Below are 27087 nucleotides of genomic sequence, written 5' to 3' on the forward strand. Positions count from 1 at the left end.
TCTTCGGCATCCTACCATTCAGTGAGAACAAACCCAGCCTATCCAATCTCTCCTTATAACTACAGCCCTCCATTCCAGGCAACATCCAGGCACTATCACTACCACGTCCTTCCTGTAGTGTGGCGACCAGAACTGTACACGGTACCTCAAGTGCAGTCTAATCTTTTGTACATCTGCTATATGACGTCCTAACTCTTATACTCAGTGCCTCAGGCTATGAAGCGAGCCAAATGCCTTCTTTAACTATCCCATCTTCCTGCGTCATCACTTTCAGGGACCTATGGACTTATACCCCAGGTTTCTCTGATAGTAACATCCCACCAGAATTTGACCCTCACACTTGTCTCAATTAACTTTCATCTGCCACTGCTCTGCCCAACTTTACAGCTGACCTATGTTCTGTTGTATCCTTAGACAATTTTCTTCACAATCTATAACTCCACCAATTTTTATGTTCAGGCATTCTCATTCAAGTCATTTATACATATAGTGCAAACAACAAAGGTCCCAACTTGTTGCACCCATCCACCACTACCCCCTGCCTCCTATCAGCAAGCTAATTTTGGATCCAGTTTAGCCAACACGTCCCTTGTGCCTTAACCTTCTAGACCAGCCTACCATGTGAAACTTCGTCATGGCCTTACTGAAGTCCATGTAAACCACACCTACCACACTGCCTTCATCAATTTTCATTAGTAACCTCCTTAAAAAACTCAGCCATGTTCGTGAAACATGATCTCCCCTGAACAAAGCCACGGTGACTTGTCCCTTAGTGTGTGTCCGGTATTGGGTGATATGTTCATGGTACAATACTAACATTAGTGACCTACACTCAGGGAACATAGACCAGGAATACAAAATATTCCCAGCTGAGTGGGAAATCTGATCTACAGACAAAAAGAACGCACACGTCTATAACCTGGCAGGATAATTAGATAGACTGTAAAATAAGTTAAAAAAAACTTGCAAAAGTAACCAAACATCTTGGTGCATTTTTCTGTGGATGTTTGTCCATTGGAGTTCTGTGTGTGAAATGCAGGCCCCAAGGTTCTCGAGGGCTAATGCCAGGCTCATTTCCCAGAGGAGATCAGAAACTGGGAAGGAACAGATTCCCATGGGTCATGAATGGACAACCCACTTCCAGAGCATGGGAAATATGTGCATTTATAGGGCATTGTTAGTGCAGTGAAACACCACAAATCATGTCACAGGGTGGTAAGGAAGGCAAATGCAATGTTACCATTCATTTCAAGAAGACTAGAATATAAAAGCAAGGATGTAATGCTGAGGCTTTATCAGGCATTGGTCAGACCACATTTGGAGTACTGTGAGCAGTGCTGGGCCCCATATCTAAGGAAGGATGTGCTGGCATTGGAGAGGGTCCAGAGGGAGGATTACGAGAATGCCCCCAGGAGCTAAAGGGTTAATGTACGAGGAACGTTTGATCGCTCTGGGCCTGTACTTGCTGTAGTTTAGGAGGATGAGGGGGGATCTCATTGAAACCTACTGAATATTGAAAGGCCTGGATAGAGTGGATGTGGAGAGGACGTTTCCAGTAGTGAGACAGTCTAGGACCAGAGGACACAGCCTCAGAATAAAAGGACGCCCCTTTAGAACAGAGATGAGGAGGAATTTCTTTGCCAGAGAGTGGTGAATCTGTGGGATTCATTGCCACAGACAGCCGTGGAGGCCAAGTCATTGGATATATTTAAAGCGGAGGTTGATGGGTTCTTGATTAGTAAGGGCGTCAAAGGTTACAGGGAGAAGGCAGGAGAATGGGGTTGAGAGGGGAAAATAAATCAGCGAGAAATAAACCGACGGCAGAGCAGACTCGACGGGCCGAATGGCCTAATTCTGCTCCTATGTCTCATAGTCTTGTTAATCGGACAAAATGTGATGTGGGTCCTCCTGAAGCGCTATTTTAGTAAAGGAGAGAGGAGTGGGGAGGCTTACTGAGGGAAATCCAGAAGGCAGGACAGAGACGGCTGAAGCTATGGCCCTCAGTATTGGACTGACGGAACTTGGGATGCACCAGGAGATAGAATTGCAGGAGCATAGTATTTCATGGCCAGTGGTGCCTAGAGAAATAACAGAGATGTGGAGGGGTGGGAGCCAATGTATGACTGTGAGCAGAGGCAGAATGGGTGATGTCATCTCCCTGAGCGTTGGGATGGTAACTATATGAATGCAAAGTAATTACTTGGCTGCGGAGTTTTTGGGGACATGCTGAGAGTGTCACCTGAAGGCCAGACTTGGGCTAGAAATCATTATCAAAATGTAACGGATGCCATGCCGGAGAATTGAGCCCCTGAGACGTACAGAGTGGCCATGAGCCAGTAACGGGAAGACGAGGATGGGCTGGCAAGGCCAGAGTGAGAGATTGGGCCTGGGATGGGGAGGTGAGCCTGGGGTTAGTGATCAGGAAAGGGCAGGTAGGTGCTGGAGCAGTGGCCGGTGTTGATACAGGATACTCCCGCTCCTTCTGGTGAATCTAACACATCCTGCTCGGAGGGCAGTCAGCTTCCGGTAACATCTGCACAGGGTGAGCAGTCAGTGTGAGTGTGGTTGAACAGGAGGGGACCTGTCACCTGCAGCAGATCAGCAGTGTTCCTGAGAACTGCTGCCGGGAGCCATTACACTGAGGGGGCAGAGAGAGAGAGCGCGTTAAAGAACACGGCTGGAAGTGGAGTCAAAATCCCTGCAACTCCAGCTGTAGCTTGCTTCTGGGCTATTACCAATGTTCCTGAACAAAAAGTGGTGGAGTTTGAAGGTAATGAGGAATTTGTCAAAGGATTCAGCAGAACGTAAACCAGTTGGAAATGTGGGCAGACAAATGACAGATGGAGTTTAATCCAGACAAGAGTGAGGTGTTGCACTTTGGGAGGTAAAACGTAAGGGGAAAGTGTAGAGTTAATGGCAGGGCCCTTAACAGCGTTAATGTACAGAGATATATTTAAGATATTTATTTATTAGTCACATGTAGATCTAAACACACAGTGAAATGCATCTTTTTGTGTTACTAATAATGTTCTGGGGGCAGGCCGCAAGTGTCACCACGCTTCCGGCGCCAACATAGGCATGCCCACAACTTCCTAACCCGTACGTCTTTGGAATGTGGGAGGAAACCGGAGCGCCAGGAGGAAACCCACGCAGACACACGGGGAGAACGTACAAACTCCTTACAGACAGCGGCCGGAATTGAACCCAGGTTGCTGACGCTGTAATAGCGTTGCGCTAAACGCTACACCACCGCGCCGCCTACACTACAGAGGGATCTTAGTCCATAGCTCCTGAAAGTGGCCACACAAGTAGACAGGGTGGTAAAGAAGGCATTTGTCATGCTTGCCTTCATTAGTTGGGGTGTTGAGTATAAAAGTTGGGAAGTCATGCTGCAGCTGTGTAAAACTTTGTTTAGGCATTTAGACAGGCACTCACCGTCTCCATTATGTTCTCTGACCTCACTGGCTCCCCAGCCACCACCCTGAACACTCCCTCCCTCCCTCCACCACCAGCGCACAGTGCCTGCATTGAGGACCCTCCGCAAAATACGCATCAGGTACTCCCCCAGGCTCCTCCCACAGCACCTCCCAGCAGTGGGACATGGAAACACCACTATCTGTGGGAGGGGAGGGGTGGGGGTGCTTGGGTGTGTTTGGATGGGGGTGTTTGGTTGGGGGTGTTTGGGTGTGTTTGGGTGGGGGTGTTTGGGTGGGGGTGTTGGGTGTGTTTAGGTGGGGGTGTTTGGTTGGGGGTGTTGGGTGTGTTTGGGTGGGTGTGTTTAGGTGGGGGTGTTCGGTTGGGGGTGTTGGGTGTGTTTGGGTGGGTGTGTTTAGGTGGGGGTGTTTGGGTGGGGGTGTTGGGTGTATTTGGGTGGGTGTGTTTAGGTGGGGGTGTTTGGTTGGGGGTGTTGGGTGTGTTTGGGTGTGTTTGGGTGGGGGTGTTTGGTTGGGGGTGTTGGGTGTATTTGGGTGGGTGTGTTTAGGTGGGGGTGTTTGGTTGGGGGTGTTGGGTGTGTTTGGGTGGGTGTGTTTAGGTGGGGGTGTTTGGGTGGGGGTGTTGGGTGTGTTTAGGTGGGGGTGTTTGGGTGGGGCTGTTTGGGTGGGGGTGTTTGGATGGGTGTGTTTGGGTGGGGTGTTGGGTGTGTTTGCGTGGGTGTGTTTGGGTGGGGGTGTTTGGTTGGGGGTGTTGGGTGTGTTTGGGTGGGTGTGTTTAGGTGGGGGTGTTTGGGTGGGGGTGTTTAGATGGGTGTGTTTGGTTGGGGGTGTTTGGTTGGGGGTGTTGGGTGTATTTGGGTGGGTGTGTTTAGGTGGGGGTGTTTGGTTGGGGGTGTTGGGTGTGTTTGGGTGTGTTTGGGTGGGGGTGTTTGGTTGGGGGTGTTGGGTGTATTTGGGTGGGTGTGTTTAGGTGGGGGTGTTTGGTTGGGGGTGTTGGGTGTGTTTGGGTGGGTGTGTTTAGGTGGGGGTGTTTGGGTGGGGGTGTTGGGTGTGTTTAGGTGGGGGTGTTTGGGTGGGGCTGTTTGGGTGGGGGTGTTTGGATGGGTGTGTTTGGGTGGGGTGTTGGGTGTGTTTGCGTGGGTGTGTTTGGGTGGGGGTGTTTGGTTGGGGGTGTTGGGTGTGTTTGGGTGGGTGTGTTTAGGTGGGGGTGTTTGGGTGGGGGTGTTTAGATGGGTGTGTTTGGGTGGGGTGTTGGTTGTGTTTGCGTGGGTGTGTTTGGGTGTGTTTGGTTGGGGGTGTTTGGTTGGGGGTGTTGGGTGTATTTGGGTGGGTGTGTTTAGGTGGGGGTGTTTGGTTGGGGGTGTTGGGTGTGTTTGGGTGTGTTTGGGTGGGGGTGTTTGGTTGGGGGTGTTGGGTGTATTTGGGTGGGTGTGTTTAGGTGGGGGTGTTTGGTTGGGGGTGTTGGGTGTGTTTGGGTGGGTGTGTTTAGGTGGGGGTGTTTGGGTGGGGGTGTTGGGTGTGTTTAGGTGGGGGTGTTTGGGTGGGGCTGTTTGGGTGGGGGTGTTTGGATGGGTGTGTTTGGGTGGGGTGTTGGGTGTGTTTGCGTGGGTGTGTTTGGGTGGGGGTGTTTGGTTGGGGGTGTTGGGTGTGTTTGGGTGGGTGTGTTTGGGTGGGTGTGTTTGGGTGGGGGTGTTTGGTTGGGGGTGTTGGGTGTGTTTGGGTGGGTGTGTTTGGGTGGGTGTGTTTGGGTGGGTGTGTTTGGGTGGGGGTGTTTGGTTGGGGGTGTTGGGTGTGTTTGGGTGGGTGTGTTTGGGTGGGTGTGTTTAGGTGGGGGTGTTTGGTTGGGGGTGTTGGGTGTGTTTGGGTGGCTGTGTTTGGGTGGGGGTGTTTGGGTGGGGGTGTTTGGTTGGGGGTGTTGGGTGTGTTTGGGTGGGTGTGTTTAGGTGGGGGTGTTTGGTTGGGGGTGTTGGGTATGTTTGGGTGGCTGTGTTTGGGTGTGTGTTTTTGGGTGGGGGTGGTGTTTGGGTGGGGGTGTTGGGAGTGTTTAGGTGGGGTGTTGGTCGGGGGTGTTGGGTGGGGCATTGGATGGTGGTGTTTGGATGGGGTGTTTGGGTATGTTTGGGTGGGGTGTTGGGTGGGGTGTTTGGGTGGGTTTTGGTGGGGTGTTGGCTGGGTTTGGGTGGGGGTGTTGGGTCGGGAGATCATCCTCCACTTTGAGCTGGAGACGGGACCTGCACATTCCCCCGTCTGCCGTCCCCAACTGCCGGCTCCCTGGCCCTGCCCGCAGTAACCACACCATGTCCCTCCTTCTGCTGCAGCTGGGTCTTTATCTACGAGAAGGGCTATCAGTGCACAGACTCCACCACCAGCTCCGTCTCCGTGAAAGTCAAAGGCTTTGGTTTCACCAACCTCTCTACTGTCGGTCCCAAGGTGCTGGACATGGTTGACTACACCTTCCCATCACAGGTATGAACACCAGTGTTTGATGTGAACTGTGCGGTACCCGGCCTGACCACTGGAATCTAACCGCCTAAGTGAGCCCTTCTGACCTGTAAAATATCTAATAGGAGCCATTGCTGAGGCTCCACATTCAGATCTTGGGGGAAGGCAGACGAGGGGCTGTGGAGGTTGTAATATATAACACAGCTGCTGCAGCAGGAAGAGGATTCTGATCATTACTCTACTGATAAAGGCCACCCTAATCACAGAGCCCTCTCCCAGGGAGGGAGGAGGCTCCAAGAACATCCCCACCCTCAACCTGTGAAGGCTGAAGAAAAGGCTGAAGCATTTGTCACCACGTTCAGCCAGGAGTTCCAAATAAGTGACCCACCTTGGCTTCCTCTGTAGATCGCACCATCACGGACCCCAGTCTCCAGCCAATTCAATTCACTCCACATAACGTCAGGAATCAGCTGAGACACTGGATGCAGCAAAGGCTACGGGACAGTCAACAATCTGACTGCTGGAATGAAGACCTGTGATCCACAGTTGTCTGTGCCTATAGCTCGGCTGTTCCAGTACAGTCACAACACTCCCATCCACTGACACTGTGGGAAATGGCTTGGTTGTGTTCACAAAAAGCAGGGTAAATCTCATGGGGCTAATTCCCACCCAAGGTGTCTGCGCTCAGTCATTAGTGGAAGGTATCAGTCACAAGCCTATCATGACTCCAATAACCTAATGCTAATTTTAAACTTCACCAACACCACTCACCTCCAGAGCCCATCACAGCCTCGGTCCAACAATGGACCAGAGAGCTGAATTCCAGAGGTGAGGAGAGAGTGACTGCCCTTGACATCAAGGCAGCTTTTGACTGAGTGTCAAGGAGTCCTAGTCAACCTGAAGTTAGTTGCAGTCATCGGGTTTTGGGTCCTGAGGCAGGGTGGAGTGGAGTCAGGGTCCTGCCATCCGGCTCCTTGGCCAGTCATCAGGGAGTTGGAGTCAGGAATTCAGGCCCCAGTGGTTCAGGAGTCTGGGGGACTGGGGGTAAGGCTGTGTGTCCAAAGAGTAAGGAGGTTCTGTAACAACAAGAGCCCTGGGAAGGTCATATTCCTTGGGCTGTGTTCCAAAGTCCAACAACTGATGTCCTAGGTAGTTACTGTCAGAGACTTTTCCCTTGGCTCCAGAGGCCATGTGTTGGGATCCTGCAGGGCAGGGCCACGAGGTATGTGTCCTGTGTGGGTCAAATTGCAGGAGGTTGTGGTTCAGGATCCCGGGGGAAGGGTTCAGAGAGTCATACAGCACAGAAACAGGCCCTTCGGCCCAACTCGTCCATGCCGACCAAGGTACCTAACGACGCTAATCCAATTTGGCCCATATCCCTCTAAATCCTTCCTATCCTTGCAACTGTCCAAACGTCTTTTAAATGTGATCATACTCACATCTACCACTTCCCCAGCAGCTCGTTCCATATACCCACCACCCTCTGTGGGAGAAATTCGCCCCTTAGATCCCCTTTACACCTTTCCCCTCTCACCTCAGACCTGTGCCCTCTAGTTTTAGTCTCACCTACCCTAGGAATAAGACTGTGGTCATCCACCTTATCCACGCTCCTCATGACGTTACACACATAAGGTCACCCCTCAGCTTCCAGTGCTCCAGGGACAACATCCCCAGCCTATCCAGTCCTTCCTTATAATTCAAGCCCTCCTGTCCTGCTAACATACTCATGAAACATCCCTACACCCTCTCCAGCTTAATCTCATCCTTCCTGTAGTGTGGCAATCAAGTATAGGAAGGGAGGGGCCTGGAGGGATATGGGCCGAATGCAGGAAATTCGGGCTAGCTGGGTGGACAACGTGGTCAGCATGGACTCGATGGGCTGAAGGGCCTGTATCCGTGCTGTATTGCTCGATGACTCCGACTCTACGACCAAAACTGCACACAGTATACCAACTGTGGCCTAACAGGACAGGTTCAGGGTCAGGACCCTGGAGGAAATGTTCAGGGTCATGACCCTGGGGGATAGGTTCAGGGTCGGGACCCTGGGGGAAATGTTCAGGGTCATGACCCTGGGAGATAGGTTCAGGGTCATGACCCTGGGGGATAGGTTCAGGGTCAGGACCCTGGGGGATAGGTTCAGGGTCAGGACCCTGGGGAGGGGGGGGGGGGGGGGGAAGGCTCTGGAGTAAACACCAGCCAAGCTCAGCCCACATCCTGGGAATAAATAACTGGAATAAAACAGGTCCAGTTGCTGGCTGTGTTCAGTGACTGGTGCTGAGGGTAGAGCCTGGGCTGTGAGCTGTCAGTCAGAGTCAGAGCAAGGGAACTGCTCAAACACCTTGCTTTGCCACTTATCACCGCTCTGTACTTCCTTCCTTAGGGATCGGACTCCTTTGTTATAATGACCAACTACATCATTACTCCAAAACAGTCCATGAAGTTCTGTACACAGGTAAGTCCCCGTTGGCACTGGATGTTCTCGTGGTAGTGATACCTGGAGCAGGCCGACCAGCAGTGTGACCAGAGCCCAATGTACCACTGTACTGATTCCAACAGACGGACGTCCAGTTCAAGCAATGCCATTCCCATGGACAGATCGGGGAGCGACCTTCATCCCAACATTCCCATGTATTCCATTCATTAACAGGAACTGCTCGAGTTCCTTCCTGAAACCTACTAGGCTGTTGTCCTGCCACCCGGTCACTAACTGGTCCACAAACTCGCCACAGATACATGCCCAGTTCGCTTCCCATTCCCCTCCATCAGCCACTGTATTCCAGTTCTGTACACGGCAGGGCAGTTGCCTTGGATCCACACCTTTCAAGATTCTGAATACTTCTGTCACACACCCTCACTGTTTTCCATCTTCAAGAGGGCCATGAGATGCTCGTGTATCCAACTGCGAGTGACTGAGGTGCTAGACTACCCATTCCTGTCCGTGAAGCCCATCCTTCTGGTTTGCCCATTCTGAAGCAGGTGTACCTACCACACTGATCCCTCCAATCCTGTTGAAGGTTCACAGAGGCCTCAAACCTTTCCCAGAAGCTCACTTCCTCTCCGGCTCCAGCACATGTCCCCAGAAAGCACATAATCCAGGTCTACCTCTCCACTGCTCCTACACAGAATCTCACGTCTCCATCTGGAGAACTGGTTCTTCCATTCTTTGCTCTCCTGGGACCACCAGCAAATGTGAAAACTACCAATATTTTCTTCCGATTCCCAAGGATAACACAGTCCCCAGTGGACAGCCCCATCTGCGACAGAGCGGAATGTCGCTCCACAGTCACAGATTGAAAATTTGGATGCTCTGATATTGGCATCACCACTCTGAATGAAATAAGATAGGCAGGAGGTGAGCAACTCAAAGAGCAGGGCGTGGGTACAGAAACAGAAAAAGCTGGAAAGTCTCAGCAGGTCGGGCAGCAACTTTGGGAACAGAAACAGTCAACGGTTCGGGTCAACGATCCTTCAGTAGGATTGGAGGGATCAGCATGGTAGGTACACCTTCTTCAGAATGGGCAAACCAGAAGAGTGTTATCTTCATGGGACGGATTTCACCGATAGGAATGGGTAGTCTGGCACCTCAGTCACCCCCAGTAGGATACGTGAACATCTTACGGCCCTCTGGTTCATTCTAACATGGGACCAGCACGCTGTGGTCATCAGTGCATCGGCTTCATCCTCGGAACCCATGGATGTGGTCAAGGAGAACTTCTACTCTTCCCTTGGGAAAACCCTGGCCCCTGTCCCAGTGCTGAGCAAACTGAGCCCCCTGACCAGGATCGGAAAGGATCAAACCTCTGGGAAGGTGCGATAGGGAAAGCAGCTCTGACAGAGTTGTCCTGACAAAATGCTGGGAACACAACCCCGTCATGACCAACACCTGATCTCATCAGAGACGGGTACAAAAGGTCGTGGCAACATCATTACTCTGGCATCTGTCATGGTCCGAGCAAGAGACCAGAAAAGCGTCAGTATCACCCCTGCCTTAACAGGACTGTTGGTATCATTGCCACCCAATCCACTCTGCTATCTCCATCAGACTGGCCCCATTAGCTGGTAAATGGATGGAGAGCAGGAGACCCAGCATCTCACTGATAACTGCAACGTGCATGGATTCCTCACCACTGTCAAGTCCACCACAGGGCCCAGTCAGCTGAGAGCAAAGAACAGAGGAGAGCCTATCCAAGGGATATGGGCAGTCAGTGCCTCCTGGATGGATCACTTCAAACAACTGCTCAGCTGTGACTCTGTCCTTGGTGTCAGGATCCTCCTCAACCACCTCCTCCCAGTGGCTGAAGAGCTGCTCCCCGAACCACAGTGTGGATTCTGCCCAGCCAGAGGCTTCGCTGGCTGGTAGCGGTAGGACAAATGCAGGGAATAGCATCAACCTCTAGGAATGATACAAAAGCCCGTGGCTACATCAGTTGGGAGAGACCGGCGAGCATCCTTAGCAGCAAACAATCTGCTGGAAGAACTCGGCGGGTCGAGCAGTGTCTGTGGAGGGAGAGGAATTGTCGACGTTTCGACAGGACTGGGAATGGAGAGGGAGATGGCCGGTATACAGAGGGGAGAGGGAGGGGTGAGACACAGGTGACTGGTGGGCTGAGGAGGGGTGGAGGATGACGGGTAGATCTGGGCAGGTAGGAGAGGGGTGGAGTTGGGAACCCAAATCATCGACAATCCCTTTCCCCCCACAGATGCTTCTTGACCCACCGAGTTCCTCCAACAGATTGTTTGTTTTTCCAGCTTCCAGCATCTGCGGTGGCTTTGTCTCTGTGAAGCATCCTTCCCTGATGTGACCACCCACAGAAATTTCTCTCCCTCTTACAACTGCTACATGCTGGTATGCAAGGCATGATCTTAGCCAGCGTCCTCAGCAGACCCAATATCAGTGTAGACTGGTGTCAGGCAAGGCTACACCATCTGTATTCCATCTCTCTCCTCACTTGGCTGACCCTCACCTCCAACAGTCTTCCTAATGAGTTAATCCACAGGACAATTGGGAAACCGTTCAGCCCGCATCTCCTCCGCTCCACAATCAAGGTCCGCCCATCCCTGTCATTGTAGCACGTAGACGACGCTTGTGTTAGCGCACTCCAGGAGGCTGAGCTCCAAGCCCTCATCAACTCATTCACAGAAGCATAGGGACTTCACACTTAACATTGTGAAGCAAAGGTCCTCTGACACCTTGCCCCCACTACACACATGTCCTCTGAAGATAAAAATCGAAGACGTGGACCATTTCCCATATCCCTGGAGCCACCATTCAGTGAAGGTGGACACTGGAGGTACAATTCACCACTGCCTTCCACGCACCAGCTCTGCCTTTGACCAGCTGAGGGAAAGAGTGTCAGACCTGGCACCAAACTGATGGTCTGGTGGACAGCAGTGATCCTACCCTCCCCTGTGCTTCTGAGACATGGACTACCTACTGCAGGCACCTCTAGGTACGACAGAGATACCTCCAAACTCCGTCTCTGCAAAAAGCCCCTAAAACGATTGGCAGGATCAGTGAACAGCAGCCTCTCCCAGGCCAACATCTCAGCAGTGAGGCTCTGAGTTCACTCAGTCCCTGACACCAGACTCTATCCCAAGCTGCGAAAATTCGTGGATGTTCTCAAAGTCTGCTTGAAAATGTCAAGCACTCTGTACTGACTCAGTGTAACTGCACTGTGTAATGAATTGACCTGTACGATCGGTATGCAAGACAAGCTTTTCACGGTACCTCAGTACAAGTAACAATAGTAAACCAATACCAATACCAAGCACCCTCTCCGACTCTGGGAATCCATGGCCTGTGACTAATCATAAGGGTAGCGTTCGGGTGGTATTGAGAACCTTGAGCTCGTGCATGTGGAGCACACGGAAACTGTGTGTACACAGCAGTGCGAGTGCACCCCTCACTACCCACCCACCTGCCACACCTGTGGCAGAGTCTGCAGGTCCCACATTGCCCTCAGAACCGAAGCAGGAGGAAGTCAGACCCTGAGGGACTGCCAGGGGTATTGGGGGGGGGGGTGGTGGGGGGAGTAGAGTGGTTCCTGACTGTGTGCTGCACATGAGGGACTCAACATGGCACTGCTGTGGAATGTCAAGGGTCAACTCTCTGTTGGAGACATGAGACTGCAGACGCTACAGACAAACAAGATGCCTGGGGAAATCAGCGGGTCAGGCAGCACCTGTAGGGGAAAATGGACAGTCGACATTTTGAGTCGAGACCCTCCATCTAGACTGTCTATTGTTGGAGACGGGCATGTCCGGGGCGTTGTGTGGGGCAATGATTCAGTGTGGGGGAAGGTGTCAGAATGTCCACCTCACCCACGCACCTGTCTGGAATTCAAAGATTCCAAGGTAACCCTGCTGGTAGCTGAGCAACCCTGAGCTGGTGCTTGGGTCGGGCAGACAGACAGATCAGGACAGCATTGGTTTATCACTTGGTGGCAATCTGTCTCCCGTTGTATTTTTACTGTAGCATCACACATCTGGAGAGTGTGACTCAGACAGCGACTGTCCCACAGGGAAGTTTAGCCGCTATGGGCAAGGTAAGGCTCACATACTCATGAACAGTCTGCTCTGTAATGTCTCTCCACTGGACCTTGGATGCTGCTGGGAAGTTCTACTTACAGCAACAGCTACAAGAGCAATTATTCTAACTCACTACACATGGTGCTGACATCATGTACACAGATCTCCTGCCCCCCACCCCCGCACAACACACACCCCTCCCCACCTCTCTGCTCCCTCCATTCCCATAGATTCAGATAAGGACTGAGGCCTAGCTTTGAGCTTGGTGATTCAGAGCTACGGTTTACAGTCACAAGTGCTTGCCCTGCATCCAAGACCAGGTGTCCATGAATTTCGATCCAAAGATAGAGAATAGTCTCTCCTGAAAGAGGCAGCTCTGTAGTGCAGCAGGTAGTACTGCCGCCTCCCAGCTCCGGAGACCTGGGTTCAATCCTGATCCCTGGTGCTGTCTATGTGGCGTTTGCATGTTCTCTCTGTGACCGTGTCGGCTTCCCCCGGGTGCTCCAGTTTCCTCCCACATTCCAAAGACGTGCAGGTCGGTGGGTTAATTGGCTGCTGTAAATTGCCCCTAGTGTGCAGGGGAGTGGTAGGATCTGGGGGGAGTTGGTTGGAGTATAAAGTGAAATGAGTGTAAACTGCACGGTTGTAATGGACCAAAAGCCCTGTTTCCATGCTGTATGGCTCAATGATTCAATGAAGGACACGCTGTTTCAACAGTGCTGCGGTTACTGAGGAACCTGGTTTTCAGGAAGCTAGAACAGTGTGCCCTGCAGAGAGTGTGTGTGGGGGCCGATTGATCAGACTCAGGGGTGCAGGCTGTTGACTAGAGTGTTGATAGAACAGCAGGATATCGGGCACTGCCACTTACAGCAGCTGGCTCCACTCCAACTCAGAGCACGGGGACCAAAGCCAAACATGCTGGCTACTTACAGCACAGCAGCAGGCCCTTCGGCCCAACACGTCCATTCCCACCAGGTTGCCTGCCTGAGCCAGTCTCAGCTGCCCGTGCTTGGCCCCTATCCCTCTAAACCTCTCCTATCCATGTACCCGTCTAAATATCTTTCAAACATTGTAACTGTACCCACCCCTACCACTACCTCTGGCAGCTCGTTCCATATACCCACCACCATTTGTGTGAACAAGTTGCCCTTCAGGTCTCCTTTAAATCTTTCCAATCATCTACTCCCTCTAGTTTTATACTCCCCTACCCTGGGATAAAGTCTGTGACCATTCACCAATCTATGCCCCTCATGATTTTATAAACCTCTGTAAGGTCACCCCTCAGCCTCCTGCATTCCAGGGGAAAAAAACCCAGCTATCCAGTCTCTCCTTATAATTCAAGCCCTCCAGTCCCAGTAACATCCTTGTGAATCTTTCCAGCTTAGTGACACCCTTCCTGTAGCTGGGTGACCAGAACTGTGCACAATACTCCAAGTGTGGTCTCACTAGCTCACTGTAAAGTTGCAACAGCTCCTATACTCAGTACCCTAACCAATGAAGTCAAACATGCCAAATGTCTTCTTCACCACCCTGTCTACCTGTGTTTCCACCTTAAGGGGAATATGTACTTGTACCCCGAGGTCTCTCTGTTCTACAGCACTCCCCAGAGCCCTGCTATTTACTGTCATGTGCTGCCCTGGTTTAAGTAACCAAAAATTCAACACTTTGCCCTTGTCCAACTTAAATTCACTTGGACCATCTCTGACACCTCTCTCTCCTTCCTCAATCTTTCTGTCTCCATCTCAGGAGATTCCTCATCCACTGACCTCTTCTACAAACCCACTGACGCCCACAGCTACCTCGATTACAGCTCCTCCCACCCTGTCCCTTGCAAGGACGCGATCCTTTTTTCTCAATTTCTCTTCCTCCGCTGTATCTGCTCCCATGATGAGGCTTTCCACTCCAGGACATCCAAGATGTCCAAAGTCTTTACTAACCAGGGCTTCCCCCCACCCCCCGACTGTGGTTGAGAGAGCTCGCACCTGCATCTCTGCCATTTCCTGCACATGCACTCTCACCCCCACACCTCCCAAACCCAACAGGGATAGGGTGCCCCTTGTCCTCGCATTTCACCCCACCAGCCGACGGATCCAACACATCATTCTCCACCACTTCCGCCATCTCCAGCGGGACCCCACCACCAAGCATATCTTCCCCTTTTCTGCCTTTAGCAGACACTGCTCTCTCTGCGACTCCCTCGTTCACTCCTCCCTCCCCACCCATCCCGCTCCCACCCCGGGAACTTTCCACTGCCCCCGCCATAGGTGCAACACCTGCCCCTACACCACCCTCTTCACCTCCATCCAGGGACCCAAACAGTCCTTTCAGGTGAGACAGACATTCACCTGCACCTCCCTTAATTTCATCTACTGCATTCGGTGCTCCAAGTGTGGCCTCCTCTACACGGGTGAGACCAAACGCAGACTAGGTGACTGTTTCACAGAACACCTGCGCTCCGTCCGTAACCGCGACCTGCATCTCCCCGTTGCCAGTCACTTCAACTCCCCCTCCCACACTGTCACTGATATGTCAGTCCTCGGCCTCCTCCACTGCCAGGAGAATTCCAGGCGCAAACTGCAGGAACAGCACCTCATTTTCCGTCTTGGAACCTTGCAGCCTAACGGCATGAACATTGAATTCTCCCACTTTAGGTAATCCCCCCCCCCCTTCCCCACAACATCCCCCCCACCACGCTTCTTCTCTTCTTCCCTTTCCTAGCCCTTATTTTCCTTTCTCTCCTTACCTTTGACCCATCCCCCGGTGGATCTGCTCTCCCCTCCTCCCCCACACCTGCCCATCACCGTCTCTTACCTGCATCTACCTATCACCACCCTGTGCCCACCCCGCCTCCCCTCTTTTGTCCACCTATCACTGCTCTGCTTTTCCCTCCTATATATCGGGCTTCCCCTTTTCCCATCTTCAGTCCTGGAGAAGGGTCCTGACCCGAAACGTTGACCGCCTGCTTTTCTCCGCGGATGCTGCCTGGCCTGCTGAGTTCCTCCAGCATCGTCGTGTTTTTCATCTAGATTCCAGCATCTGCAGAACTTTGTTTCTCTTAAATTCTCTGGTCCATCTGAAGGCCAGAGTTCTCCGATTACAGGATTAAATTAAATTTTTAAATTTAAATTAAATTTAAATTTTATTTACAGCATGGTAACAGGCCCTTCTGGCCCGACGAGTCCGCGCCGCCCATTTTAAACCCAAATTAACCTACCCGTACGTCTTTGCAATGTGGGAGGAAACCGAAGCACACAGGAGAACGTACAAAGTCCTTACAGACAGCAACGGGAATCGAACCCCGATCACTGGCGCTGTAATAGCGTTGCGCTAACCGCTACAGTACCGCAATTAGATGAGGCTCTGTAACAGTAGACTACACATGGTTTCAGTTTGGCAGCGATGGGTACTTTGTGTTGATTGCCTGCAGAGTTGGATCAGCTCCATGAGTTAAATTGCATGGGGCTTTGGGGAACTGGTTACTGGCTGCTTTCAGGTCCATGACCAGCATCAGGACTTGTGGGAGTCGGTAATTCACAGAGGGCTGGCCCTTACTCCTGTGCCCACTCCCTTCCAGAGCCTGGTGCAGAAACCGACACATCACAGCCCATCAGCTCAGAGAGTCACAGAGTCATACTGCATGGAAAGAGACCCTTCGGCCCAACTGCTTCATGCTGACCAAGCTGCCTATCTAAGCTATTCCCTTTTACCCGCGTTTGGCCCATATCCCTCTAAACCTTTCCTATCCACGTACCTGTCCAAGTACCTTTTAAATGTTGTTAATGTACCTGCCTCACCCACTTCCTCTGGCAGCTCGTTCCATATACAGACCACCCTCTGGGTGAAAAAGCTGCCCCTCAGGCTCCTATTAAATCTCTCCCCTCTCACCTTAAACCTGTGCCCTCTAGTTCTTGGTTCCCCAACCCTGGTAAAAAGACTGAGCGCATTCAACCTAACTATGCCCCACGTTGCATGGATTTTATTCACCTCTGTAAGGTCACCCCTCATTCTCCTACACTCCAGTGAATAAAGATAAGATAAGATATCTTTATTAGTCACATGTACATCAAAACACACAGTGAAATGCATCTTTTGCGTAGAGTGTTCTAGGGGCAGCCTGCAAGTGTCGCCACGTTTCCAGCGCCAACATAACATGCCCACAACTTCCTAACCCATACGCCTTTGGAATGTGGGAGGAAACCGGAGCACCCGGACGAAGCCCACGCAGACACGGGGGGAACGTACAAACTCCTTACAAGCAGCGGCCGGAATCGAACCCAGGTCGCTGGCACTATAATAGTGTTACGCTAACCGCTACACTGCTGTGCCTGCCCTCGTCCTAGCCTGTCCAATCTCTCTCTATAACTCAGTCCTCAAGTCCTGGCAACATCCTCGTAGATGGTTTCTGCACTCTTACCAGCTTGATGGCATCTTAATGGTGTCAGGTGACTCCCAGAAACTAGGGGACTACAGGGATCTCCTCCCCTCATCTTCCTGGAGAGAGCAGCGATACAGAACACAACTCAATCCCCACACCCCCCAATAAATCTCAGGGGCAAGAATGGTTGAACTACACACTGTGGAAAGAAATATGAAAATATTCAGAGATGAGGGGAAAATAGATCAGATGTAGCAAGCACAACACACGATCCTTTACGGATATTTTTCTCTGAATTTCATGTTTCTCACAACATGGAGGCCATTCATCCCATCGAGTCTCAGAGCAACCCCATCAATACCAATGCTGACATATTTCCCAGTAACGTGTTCCTTTGCACATTCCCATCAACTCCTCGGGGTTCTACCTCCCTCCTGCACACCAGCGACAATCTACAGTGGTCAGCCCGAACGGGAGGAAACCGGAGGAAACCCACACGGTCACATGGAGAACGTGTAAACCCTGCGGTCGGGATGGAGCCTGGGTCGGTGGAGCTGTGGGGCAGCAGCTCTACCTTATCCTTTCCAACCCAACACTTCGTCTCACCAAAGCTCCCCACCCCGTGTTGTCTGCCCGCTTCCAGATCGACCAAGCCTCCCTCTTACCCTCAGTAACACATGCATTACCCTTTAGCCCTTTAAACGACGACTGCTAATTACTGACATTTGTGATCTTCAGGTATAATGAATGGGAAATGTCTGAACAACTCTGAAGGGGTGAAGACATGTGAAGTCTTCGGCTGGTGCCCAGCTGAAAATGACCACCATCTTCCAAAGTAAGGATCCCTGTCTGATCGCAGCCTAGCAACTCCTGTGTCATATGAGAATGAAAGCTACACCCATTGCTCTGCTGCCAAAGCAAACCCATCCTAAGCCCATACTGAGCCATACAGTTGTTGAGTTCTCTCGATGCAATGCTGGGACAACATAGAACACTACAGCACAGTACTGGCCCTTCGGCCCACAATGTTGGGTCGACATTTTATCCTGCTCTAAGATCTATCTAACCCTTCCCTCCCATATAGCCCCCTATTTTTCTATCATTCATGTGTCTATCTAAGAGTATCTTAAATGCCCCTAACGTATCTGCCCCCACAACCTCTGCCGGCAGTGCGTCCCACGCACCCACCACTCTCTGTGTAAAAAACTTACCCTTGACATCCCCCTTATACCTTCCTCCAATCACCTTAAAATTATGCCCCCCTTGTGTGAGCCATTGTCACCCTGGGAAAAAGTCTCTGACTGTCCACTCGATCTATGCCTCTTATCATCTTGTACACCTCTATCAAGCCACCTCTCATCCTCCTTCTCTCCAAAGAGAAAAGCCCCAGCTCACTCAACCTATCCCCGTAAGACATGCTCTCCAATCCAGGCAGCATCCTGGTAAATCTCCTCTGCACCATCTCTAAAGCTCCCACATCCTTTCCTATAATGAGGCGACCAGAACTGAACACAATACTCCAAGTGTGGTCTAACCAGAGTTCTACAGAGCTACAATAGCGGCTCTTGAACTCAATACCCCGACTAATGAAGGCCAACACACCACACACCTTCTCAACAACACTATCGACCTGCCGGCAACCTCGAGCTACAACATTCACATTGCTCACCCCCAGCGCACTGTGTCTGCAGTGTGCTCTGCTCGCAGGACATCAGCTCACCCGCAACACAGGCAGGCTTCTTTGACAGTGTGTCAGAACACAAGAAATAGCAGGAGGAGGCCATTCGGCCCACCACACCTGCTCTGTCGTTCAATTTTCACAGCACTTGATGGCGTTCAATCCAGATAAGTGTGAGGTGTTGCACTTTGGGAGGTCAGACCAGGGTAGGACTTATACAGTGAATGGTAGGGCCCTGGGTAGCGTTGTGGAACAAGAGGACAGATGGAAACAGAGACATGGTTCAATGAGAGCGACGTCACGGCTAGACAGGGTGGTGAAGAGAGCATTTGGCACGCTGGCCTTCATCGGTCAGGGCACTGAGCTTAGGAGTTGGGACATTATAAGACTTTGGTGAGGCCGCACCTGGAGTACTGTGTACAGTTTTGGTCACCCCATTATAGGAAAGACGTCATTAAGCTGGAAAGAGCGCAAAGAAGATTTACGAGGACGTTGCCAGGATTCGAGGGCCTGAGTCATAGGGAGATGTTGGGCAGGCTGGGACTTTATTCATTGGAGCGTAGGAGACTGAGGGGTGACCTTACAGAGGTGTTTAAGATTCATGAGAGGCACACAATGATTCATGAGAGTGAACGCACACAATCGTTTCCCCAGGGAAAGGGAACCAAAAACTAGAGGGCATAGGTTTAACGTGAAAGGGTAAAGATTTAAAAGGGACCTGAGGGGCAACCTTTTTGTGCAGACGGTGGTGTGTATACGGAAAGTGCTGCCAGAGGAAGTGACATTTAAGAATATGAATAGGAAAGATATAGAGGGATGGGGCCAATGTTACTAGCTTAGGCGGGCATCTTGGCTGGTATGGAAGGGTTGGGCCGAAGGGCCTGTTTCCCTGCTGTATCTCTCTATGACTCTCTGACCTCCTGCACTCACCTCACGTCCCGCCTAATATCAAAAGTCCCACCAATATGCTGTGACTGAGCCTCCAGAATCCTCCTGGGGAAAGAATTCCAAGGATTCCCCACTCGTTGGGTGAAGAAGTTTCTTCTCATCCCTGTCTCGGAATTATCTAGCAGATAGAGAAATGGGAGGGGTTAACATTTGGGAGGGAAGGGTTAGATAGATCTTCGAGCAGGATAAAATGTCGGCACTACATTGTGGGCCGAAGGGCCTTCACCGTGCTGTAGTGTTCTATGTTCGAGGTTCATAGCGCCAGCATCACCCTATTGCCCAGGCGACTGGCAGCTGCTCCTCCCTGACGCTGAATTTCTGCTTCTTCCCACAGTCCACCCTTGCTGATGGCTGCAGAAAATTTCACCATTTTCATCAAGAACTCGGTCACCTTCACAGCCTTTGGCGTTTCAAGGTACGTTTCACAACATTAAGTATTCCTTCAGAGTTTTGGACGTGGTTGTTGGAATAAAAGGCAGTTTGGGTTTTACCAAGAGCTCTGTTTTCCAGGAGGAATTTAGTGGAATCAATAACCAAAGCATATCTGCAGAACTGCACCTACCACAAGGTCCATCAACCCCTATGTCCTGTGTTTCGTTTGGGATACATTGCTGAAGAGATCAAAGCAAACTTCTCTGCGCTGGCGTACAAAGTAAGTCTGGGGTCCATCTGCTGTGGGGGGTGGAGGGGGAGGCTTATAGAACTCAACATCATGGGATCATAGAGAAATGCAGCACAGAAATGAGCCCCACCAATCATCGAACACCCATTTTTATATTAATCCAACTCCAACACATTTTATTCTCCCCACATTCCATCAACTCCCCCCCCGAATAAGATTACGGCTGAAATTTCCCTCAGTATCACTAACCCCATATCCGCTGATTCCCTTAGTATCAAAACTTCTGCCAGTCTCCGTCCTGACCTTGAGAGGTAGAGGCCCTTTGGCCCACTGTGTCTCTGCCGACCATGACACCAATCCGAACTAATCCCATCTCCCTGCACGTGGTCCATATCCCTCCAGTCTCGGCCCGTTCGTGCGGCCGTCTAATTGTCTCTTCAATGCTGCGATGGTATCTGCCTCCACCACCTCCCCGGGCAGCGTGTTCCAGTCAGCCATCACTCTAAAAATCTTGCCTCATAAATCTCCTTTAAACTGTCCCCCTCTCACCTGAAACCTATGCCCTCTAGTATTTGACGTTTCTACTCTGGGGAAAAGTCTCTGACTGTCCACCCTGTCTACGCTTCTCGTAACATTATATACTTCAATCGGGTCTCCCCTCAGCCTCCAACGCTCCAGAGAAAACAACCCAAGTCTGTCCAACCTCTCCTTATGGCTAATACTCTCTAATCCAGGCGATATCTCGACGAACCTTTTCTGCACCCTCTCCAAAGCCTCCACTTCCTTCCTGTAAAGCAGCGACCAGAACTGCTCACAAAATCACTTGCTTTTTGAAGGACTGGGCATAGATGTTCTTAAAAGGGGAAGTAGCTCCGCACAATACTTTGCCTCAGCCCTCCCTCAGCCATGTCTCCACATCCCTCTGACCTTTGCTGTGCTCCACACCTCCCCATCTCCCACCAATGCTTCTATGTTCCTACACTTCATCTCAGGAATTCTCCCCATCTTGCCCTCTCCCGCTGCTCCTTTGACATCCTCCCAGAACACAAATAACTCAAATGAGTTAATGCAACTGCTCAGAGTATCTCCCTCTCCGGCTTTCTGTCTGAACACAGCTCTGTGAAAAGCCCAGAGAAGTTTCCACATCTCGGAACCCAACATTCACAATCATTCCTTCGTTCACAAAGGCCACTCGCTCGCTCATGTACGGAACTATAAGTAGCAAAGACAGGAAACTTGTCCCAGGGTGGACGTGTCTAAAGCTCAAGGATTTAGGCTTGAGAGAAGGGGTAGGAGGTTTCGAGGGGATCTGAGGAAGAGTTTTACCACGCAGAGGGTGGTTGGAATCTGGAACGCACGGACTGAGGGGGTGCTGGAGGCAGGTGCTGTCACAATGTTTTAAGAGGTATCCAGATGAGCACTTGAATCCCCAAGGCATGTGGTCCAAGTGCTGGTGTAGATGGGTACCTGATGGTAGGAATGGAGAAGGTGGGCCGAAGGGCCTGGCTCTGTGCTGTGTGACACCAGGTCGGCCAGAGGTGTGAAGACTCTGAGTGGTGGGGCTGTGTGGTGGAGCAGGGTGGTCCCTGTGTTAGTCACCACAACCTGATCCCCACCCACCCTGAACCCTACCCACCTTGATCCCCACCCACAACCTGACCCCCACCCACCCTGAACCCTACCCACCCTGATCCCCACCCACTCTGACCCCACCCACACTCTGATTCCCCACCCACTCTGATCCCCACCCACACCCTAATCCCAACCCACCCTGATCCCCACCACTCTGGTCTCCACCCACCCTGATCCCCACCCACTCTGATCCCACCCAATCTGATCCCCACCCACTCTGATCCCCACCACAACCTGATCCCCAGCCACGCGTCCTGCTGCTGTGGCTCGGCCTCCCTTCCACACTCCAGCAGGGAGGACGAGCAGTCAGCTCACGCAGAGACCGGCCAGTCCGGGTGGGCGAGGACACAGCCTGAGGCGCCACACAGCTGGTGGGCACAGGCTGGGAGGAATGGTACCTGTCTGAACATTGCACACACACACACACACACACACACACACACGCGCGCGCGCACACACACACACACACACGCACACACGCACACACACGCGCGCACGCACACACACACGCACACACGCACACACACATGCACACACACACATGCATGCACACATGCACGCACACGTGTACACACACATGTGCACACACACACATACACACACACGCACTCACACCTGCATACGCACACACCCACACACACACATTCAAACACACACATACATACACAGGCACACACACATACACACACAAACACACACACACAGGCACACACACACATACAAACACACATACAAACACAAACACGAACACACACATGCGCACGCGCACACACACATACACACAGGCGCACACACACATACACACATACACACACATACATACATACACACACATACACACATGCACATACACAGACACATATACAAACACACAATATACACACAAACGCATACACACACATACAAACACACGCACACACACACAGGCACACACACGCATACACAAACGAACACACTCGCACGCACACACACACACAAGCACACACACATGCACATGCAAACACACATACACACAGATGCACAGACGCACACACATACACATACATACGTGTGCACACACACACATACACACATATGCAAACACACACATACACACACATACAAACGCACACACATGCACACAGACACAGACACACACACATACACAAAGACACATACACACATACACATGCAAACACACACAGACACACACACACACACTCACACACACACACTCACACACAGACAGACAGACACAAACACATGCACACACACACAAACATACACAGACACACACAGTCACAACCACATGCACACACACACACACACACACAAACATACACAAACACAAACACATGTACACGCACAGGTACAAACATACACAGACACACACACACAGACACACACACAGAGGAAGTTCCTCACTCCCGATTATTACTAGACACGTTGTATAGCAGCGGCTGCTCCTGAAATCCTGCTCCGGTGACTTCAGTGAAGCTCTACATCAGAGAGTGCCTGGATCTGGTGATGAGGGTCTATAATTTTGCCACTGTGTGACGTTGTGAACCAGCTCCATCGGCCTGACGTCACACAATGAGATGCAGCCGGGGTCCACGTAGGGTTGACGATCACGTCTGCCGGGTCACTGCCCGCCCCTCCTGCTCACGTGTTCGATACCAGTCCAGGTGCCAACGACAACCTTGCTTAGGGGTGAACGTGCAGCCAGAAACGAGACACAATCAGTGAGAGCAGGGCTCCTGCCTTGCGGCTGACAGCTGCTCTGATCTTGCCTCGTTGAAGGGAGCTATGATCGGCATTGTGATAAACTGGGAGTGTGACCTCGACAGGCCTGTGACTCAGTGCACACCGACCTACAGCTTCCACCAGCTCTACCGCAGCTTAACCAAGGACCAGGTGTCAGTGGGCTTCAACTTCAGGTGAGCAACCTCAGACAGGCGATGATGGCGGGGTCGGGGCTGTAAGGCAGAAGTCACACCTCCGTCTAATTCACATCTGGGACAAGGGCAGAGGACTCTCCATCGGCACAGAGCTCAGGGAGCGGGACGGTCCCAGCCAATCCAAGTCCCAGCAAGCGGTTGGGATCCTGAGGCACCAGGTCCCAGCCGTTGTTGGGAAATGTGCTTGGTCTGGTGAGAGGGCCGGGTGGCACAGCGGGTAGGGCCACTGCCTTGTAGCACGGGAGACCCAGGTTCAATCCTGACCTCGGGCGCTGTCTACATGGAATTTGCACGTTCTCCCTGTGACCGTGTGGGTTTCCCCCTGGGTGTTCCCACAGCCCAAAGATGTGCAGGTTGGTGGGATAATTGTCCCTGGTGTATGGGTGAGGGGTAGAATGGGGGGTGGGGGGGTTAGTTGATGGGAATATGAGGACAATAAAATGGAATTAGTGTAAATGACAGCAAAGACTTGATGGGCCAAGAGGCCTGTTCCCATGCTGTACAGCGCTATCACTGTTCACCCACTCCCATCGACCCTGACCAGTGCGAGGAGTGGGGTCTTGGGGTAAGCAGCTGTCCTGACAGGTAGCTGCCCAGTTCCCAGCACCAGGCTGGGTTAGCTCCCAGTCTGAGACAGCAGGAGCTCAAGAACAGGGCTGGCAGACGCAGGTGGGCTCTGCCCTTCTCCCCCGAGGTCACATCCACACCCACAGCAGGACAGTGTTTCAGCATACCTCTTGTAGGGAAGTCTACCAATGCAATAAATCCCATCTGTTGTCCTGCTGCCTGAGTCCAGCCCAGTTTCCCCATCGATAATGAACCCGACTTTCCCCTCCCCTCTGTCTCCGTTGTACAGTATGTCCATCTGCTGCTCCACCATCCCAGGCCCTGTGGGATGAGACGCTCTGTCTTCTGAAGCACCTCCACCCAACGTACCAGTCACTCTACAATTCCACCCCTCTGATTCCTATCCCTCCATCAATTGAACAAGACCTGCATCCAGTTCCGCATGGCACGGTGGGAACAACCTTCCAAACACCAATAAACATAGAACATAGAACATTATTACAGCACAGTACAGGCCCTTCGGCCTACAATGTTGTGCCAACATTTTATCCTGCTCTAAGATCTATCTAACCCTTCCCTCCCACATAGCCCCCCCATTTCTCTATCATTCGTGTGTCTGTCTAAGAGTCTCTTAAGTGTCCCTAATGTATCTGCCCCCACAACCTCTGCCGGCAGTGCGTTCCACGCACCCACCACTCTCTGTGTAAAAAACTTACCCCTGACATCCCCCTTATACCTTAATTGCCTTAAAATTATGTCCCCTTGTGTGAGTCATTGTCGCCTTGGGAAAAAGTCTCTGACTGTCCACTCGATCTATGCCTCTTATCATCTTGTACACCTCTATCAAGTCACCTCTCATTGGTATTGGTATTGGTTTATTATTGTCACTTGTACCGAGGTACAGTGAAAAACTTTCCTTGCATACCGATGGTACAGGTCAATTCATTACACAGTGCAGTTACATTGAGGTAGTGCAGAGTGCATTGATGTAGTACAGGTAAAAACAATAACAGTACAGAGTAAAGTGTCACAGCTACAGAGAAAGTGCAGTGCAATAAGGTGCAAGCTCACAACAAGGTAGATCGTGAGGTCAGAATCCATCTCATCATATAAGGGAACCGTTCAATGGTCTTATCACAGTGGGGTAGAAGCTGTCCTTGAGCCTGGTGGGACGTGCCCTCAGGCTCCTGTATCCTCTACCTGATGGAAGAGGAGAGAAGGGAGAATGACCCAGGTGGGTGGGGTCTTTGATTAGGGGTCCTCCTTCTCTCCAAAGAGAAAAGCCCCAGCTCGCTCAACATATCCTCATAAGACATGCTCTCCAATCCAGGCAACATTCTGGAAAGTCTTCTCTGCACCCTCTCTAAAGCTTCCACATCCTTCCTACAATGAGGTGACCAGAACTGAACACAATTGACAGCTATTTCATAAAGCAGGTGCCACCCTCACACTTGGTGAGTCCTGGACTTCACCAGACAGCTGGACAGATGTTCGCAGCCTGGCACTGGCCTTGCTGCTGAGCACTGATGTCCATGTGACCATTTGCCAAAACACACCCAGAGCTGTGCAGTGTGTGGTGGCTGACGCAGGAACCTGGTGTCAGTGGTGTGCTGCATCAGGTCCCCCCACACACCACTGGCTGGATCAGGAGATAAAGGTGGACAGTTCCATCTCAGAGCTGTGCTGATAATAAAGGAGACATTTCAGGAAATGTAGGAACACTTTTACAGCACAAATTTTCAACCACATTTGTGTAAAATTCACTGTGAGAAGAAACACACAAAAAATAAATTAGGATTTCCTCAAACATGCTGCAAGCCATTTCTAACACAGCAATAAATTGTTTCCAGAAGAACTGCGGATGTTGAAAATTTATGAGTATTTGTGGCATTCCCTGCGTTTATTCCAGATTGATTTTGGAATCAAGTTTTGATTCCTTCCAGTTTCGAAGGACAAATCAAGGTAAGAATCTTACATTGAACGGAAGGGCCCTGGGTAGAACGGAGGGACCTTGGAGCACATGGGCGTAGTCATAGATTTGTACAGCACAGAAAAAGGCCATTCAGCCCATCCATGTCCATGCCGACCAAGATGTATCTTCAAGCTAATCCCATTTCCTAGCACTTGGCCCATATTCCTCTAAACGCTTGTCATCCATATACTTCTTAAATGTATCTGATTTACCTGCCTCACCCACTTCCCCTGGCAGCCAGTTCCATATATCTACCACCCGCTGTGTAAAAATGTTGCCCCTCAGGTTCATATTAAACCTTTCACCTCTAACCTTAAAACCGTGTCTGCTAGTTTTCAATTCCCCAACCCTGGAAAAAAAAAGACTGCTCACCCTATCGATGCCCCTCATGATTTTACATACCTCTCTGAGATCACCCCTCAGTCTCCCACACTCCAAGGAGTAAAGGCCCAGCCTGTCCAACCTCTCCCTGTAACTCAGTCCCTCCAGTCCTGGCAACATCCTTGTAAATCATTCCGGTTTAATCACATCCTTCCTATAACGGGGTGACCAAAGCTAAACACAATACTCAATACACAAGTGTGACCTCACCAACGTCATGTACAACTGCAACATAACCTCCCAACTTCTATATTCAATGCCCTGACTGATGAAGGCCAGTGTGCCAAACGCCTTCTTCACTGCCCTATCTACCATGACTCCATTTTAAGGGAACTACCGCCCATGTACTCCAAGGTCCCTCTGTTCTACCCAGGGCCCTTCCGTTCAATGTAAAATTCTTACCTTGATTTGTCCTTCAAAACGGGAAGGAATCAAAACTTGATTCCAAAATCGGTGTTGAATAAAAGCAGGGAATGCCACAAATACTCAGCAGGTCAAGCAGCATCCATGGAGGGAGAAGTGGAGTTAACGTTTCAGGTTAATGACCTTTCATTGAAACTGGGAACAGTTA

The 27087-nt window shown here is 51.2% G+C and overlaps 1 protein-coding gene across 1 annotated transcript in view; it reads left to right on the forward strand.

The window, feature by feature from the left end:
- The window catches only part of p2rx1 (purinergic receptor P2X, ligand-gated ion channel, 1), a 46523-nt gene that overhangs the window by 5427 nt on the left and 14009 nt on the right, over nucleotides 1-27087 (forward strand). The window contains exons 2-8 of the mRNA XM_052035653.1: nucleotides 5753-5900; nucleotides 8257-8328; nucleotides 12352-12421; nucleotides 17518-17614; nucleotides 19740-19820; nucleotides 19916-20057; nucleotides 23439-23575. Coding sequence (XP_051891613.1) covers nucleotides 5753-5900; nucleotides 8257-8328; nucleotides 12352-12421; nucleotides 17518-17614; nucleotides 19740-19820; nucleotides 19916-20057; nucleotides 23439-23575 — 747 coding nt within the window. The remainder of the gene's footprint in view (nucleotides 1-5752; nucleotides 5901-8256; nucleotides 8329-12351; nucleotides 12422-17517; nucleotides 17615-19739; nucleotides 19821-19915; nucleotides 20058-23438; nucleotides 23576-27087) is intronic.

This window comes from Pristis pectinata, chromosome 21, assembly GCF_009764475.1.
Source record: "Pristis pectinata isolate sPriPec2 chromosome 21, sPriPec2.1.pri, whole genome shotgun sequence".
Classification (NCBI taxonomy): domain Eukaryota; kingdom Metazoa; phylum Chordata; class Chondrichthyes; order Rhinopristiformes; family Pristidae; genus Pristis; species Pristis pectinata.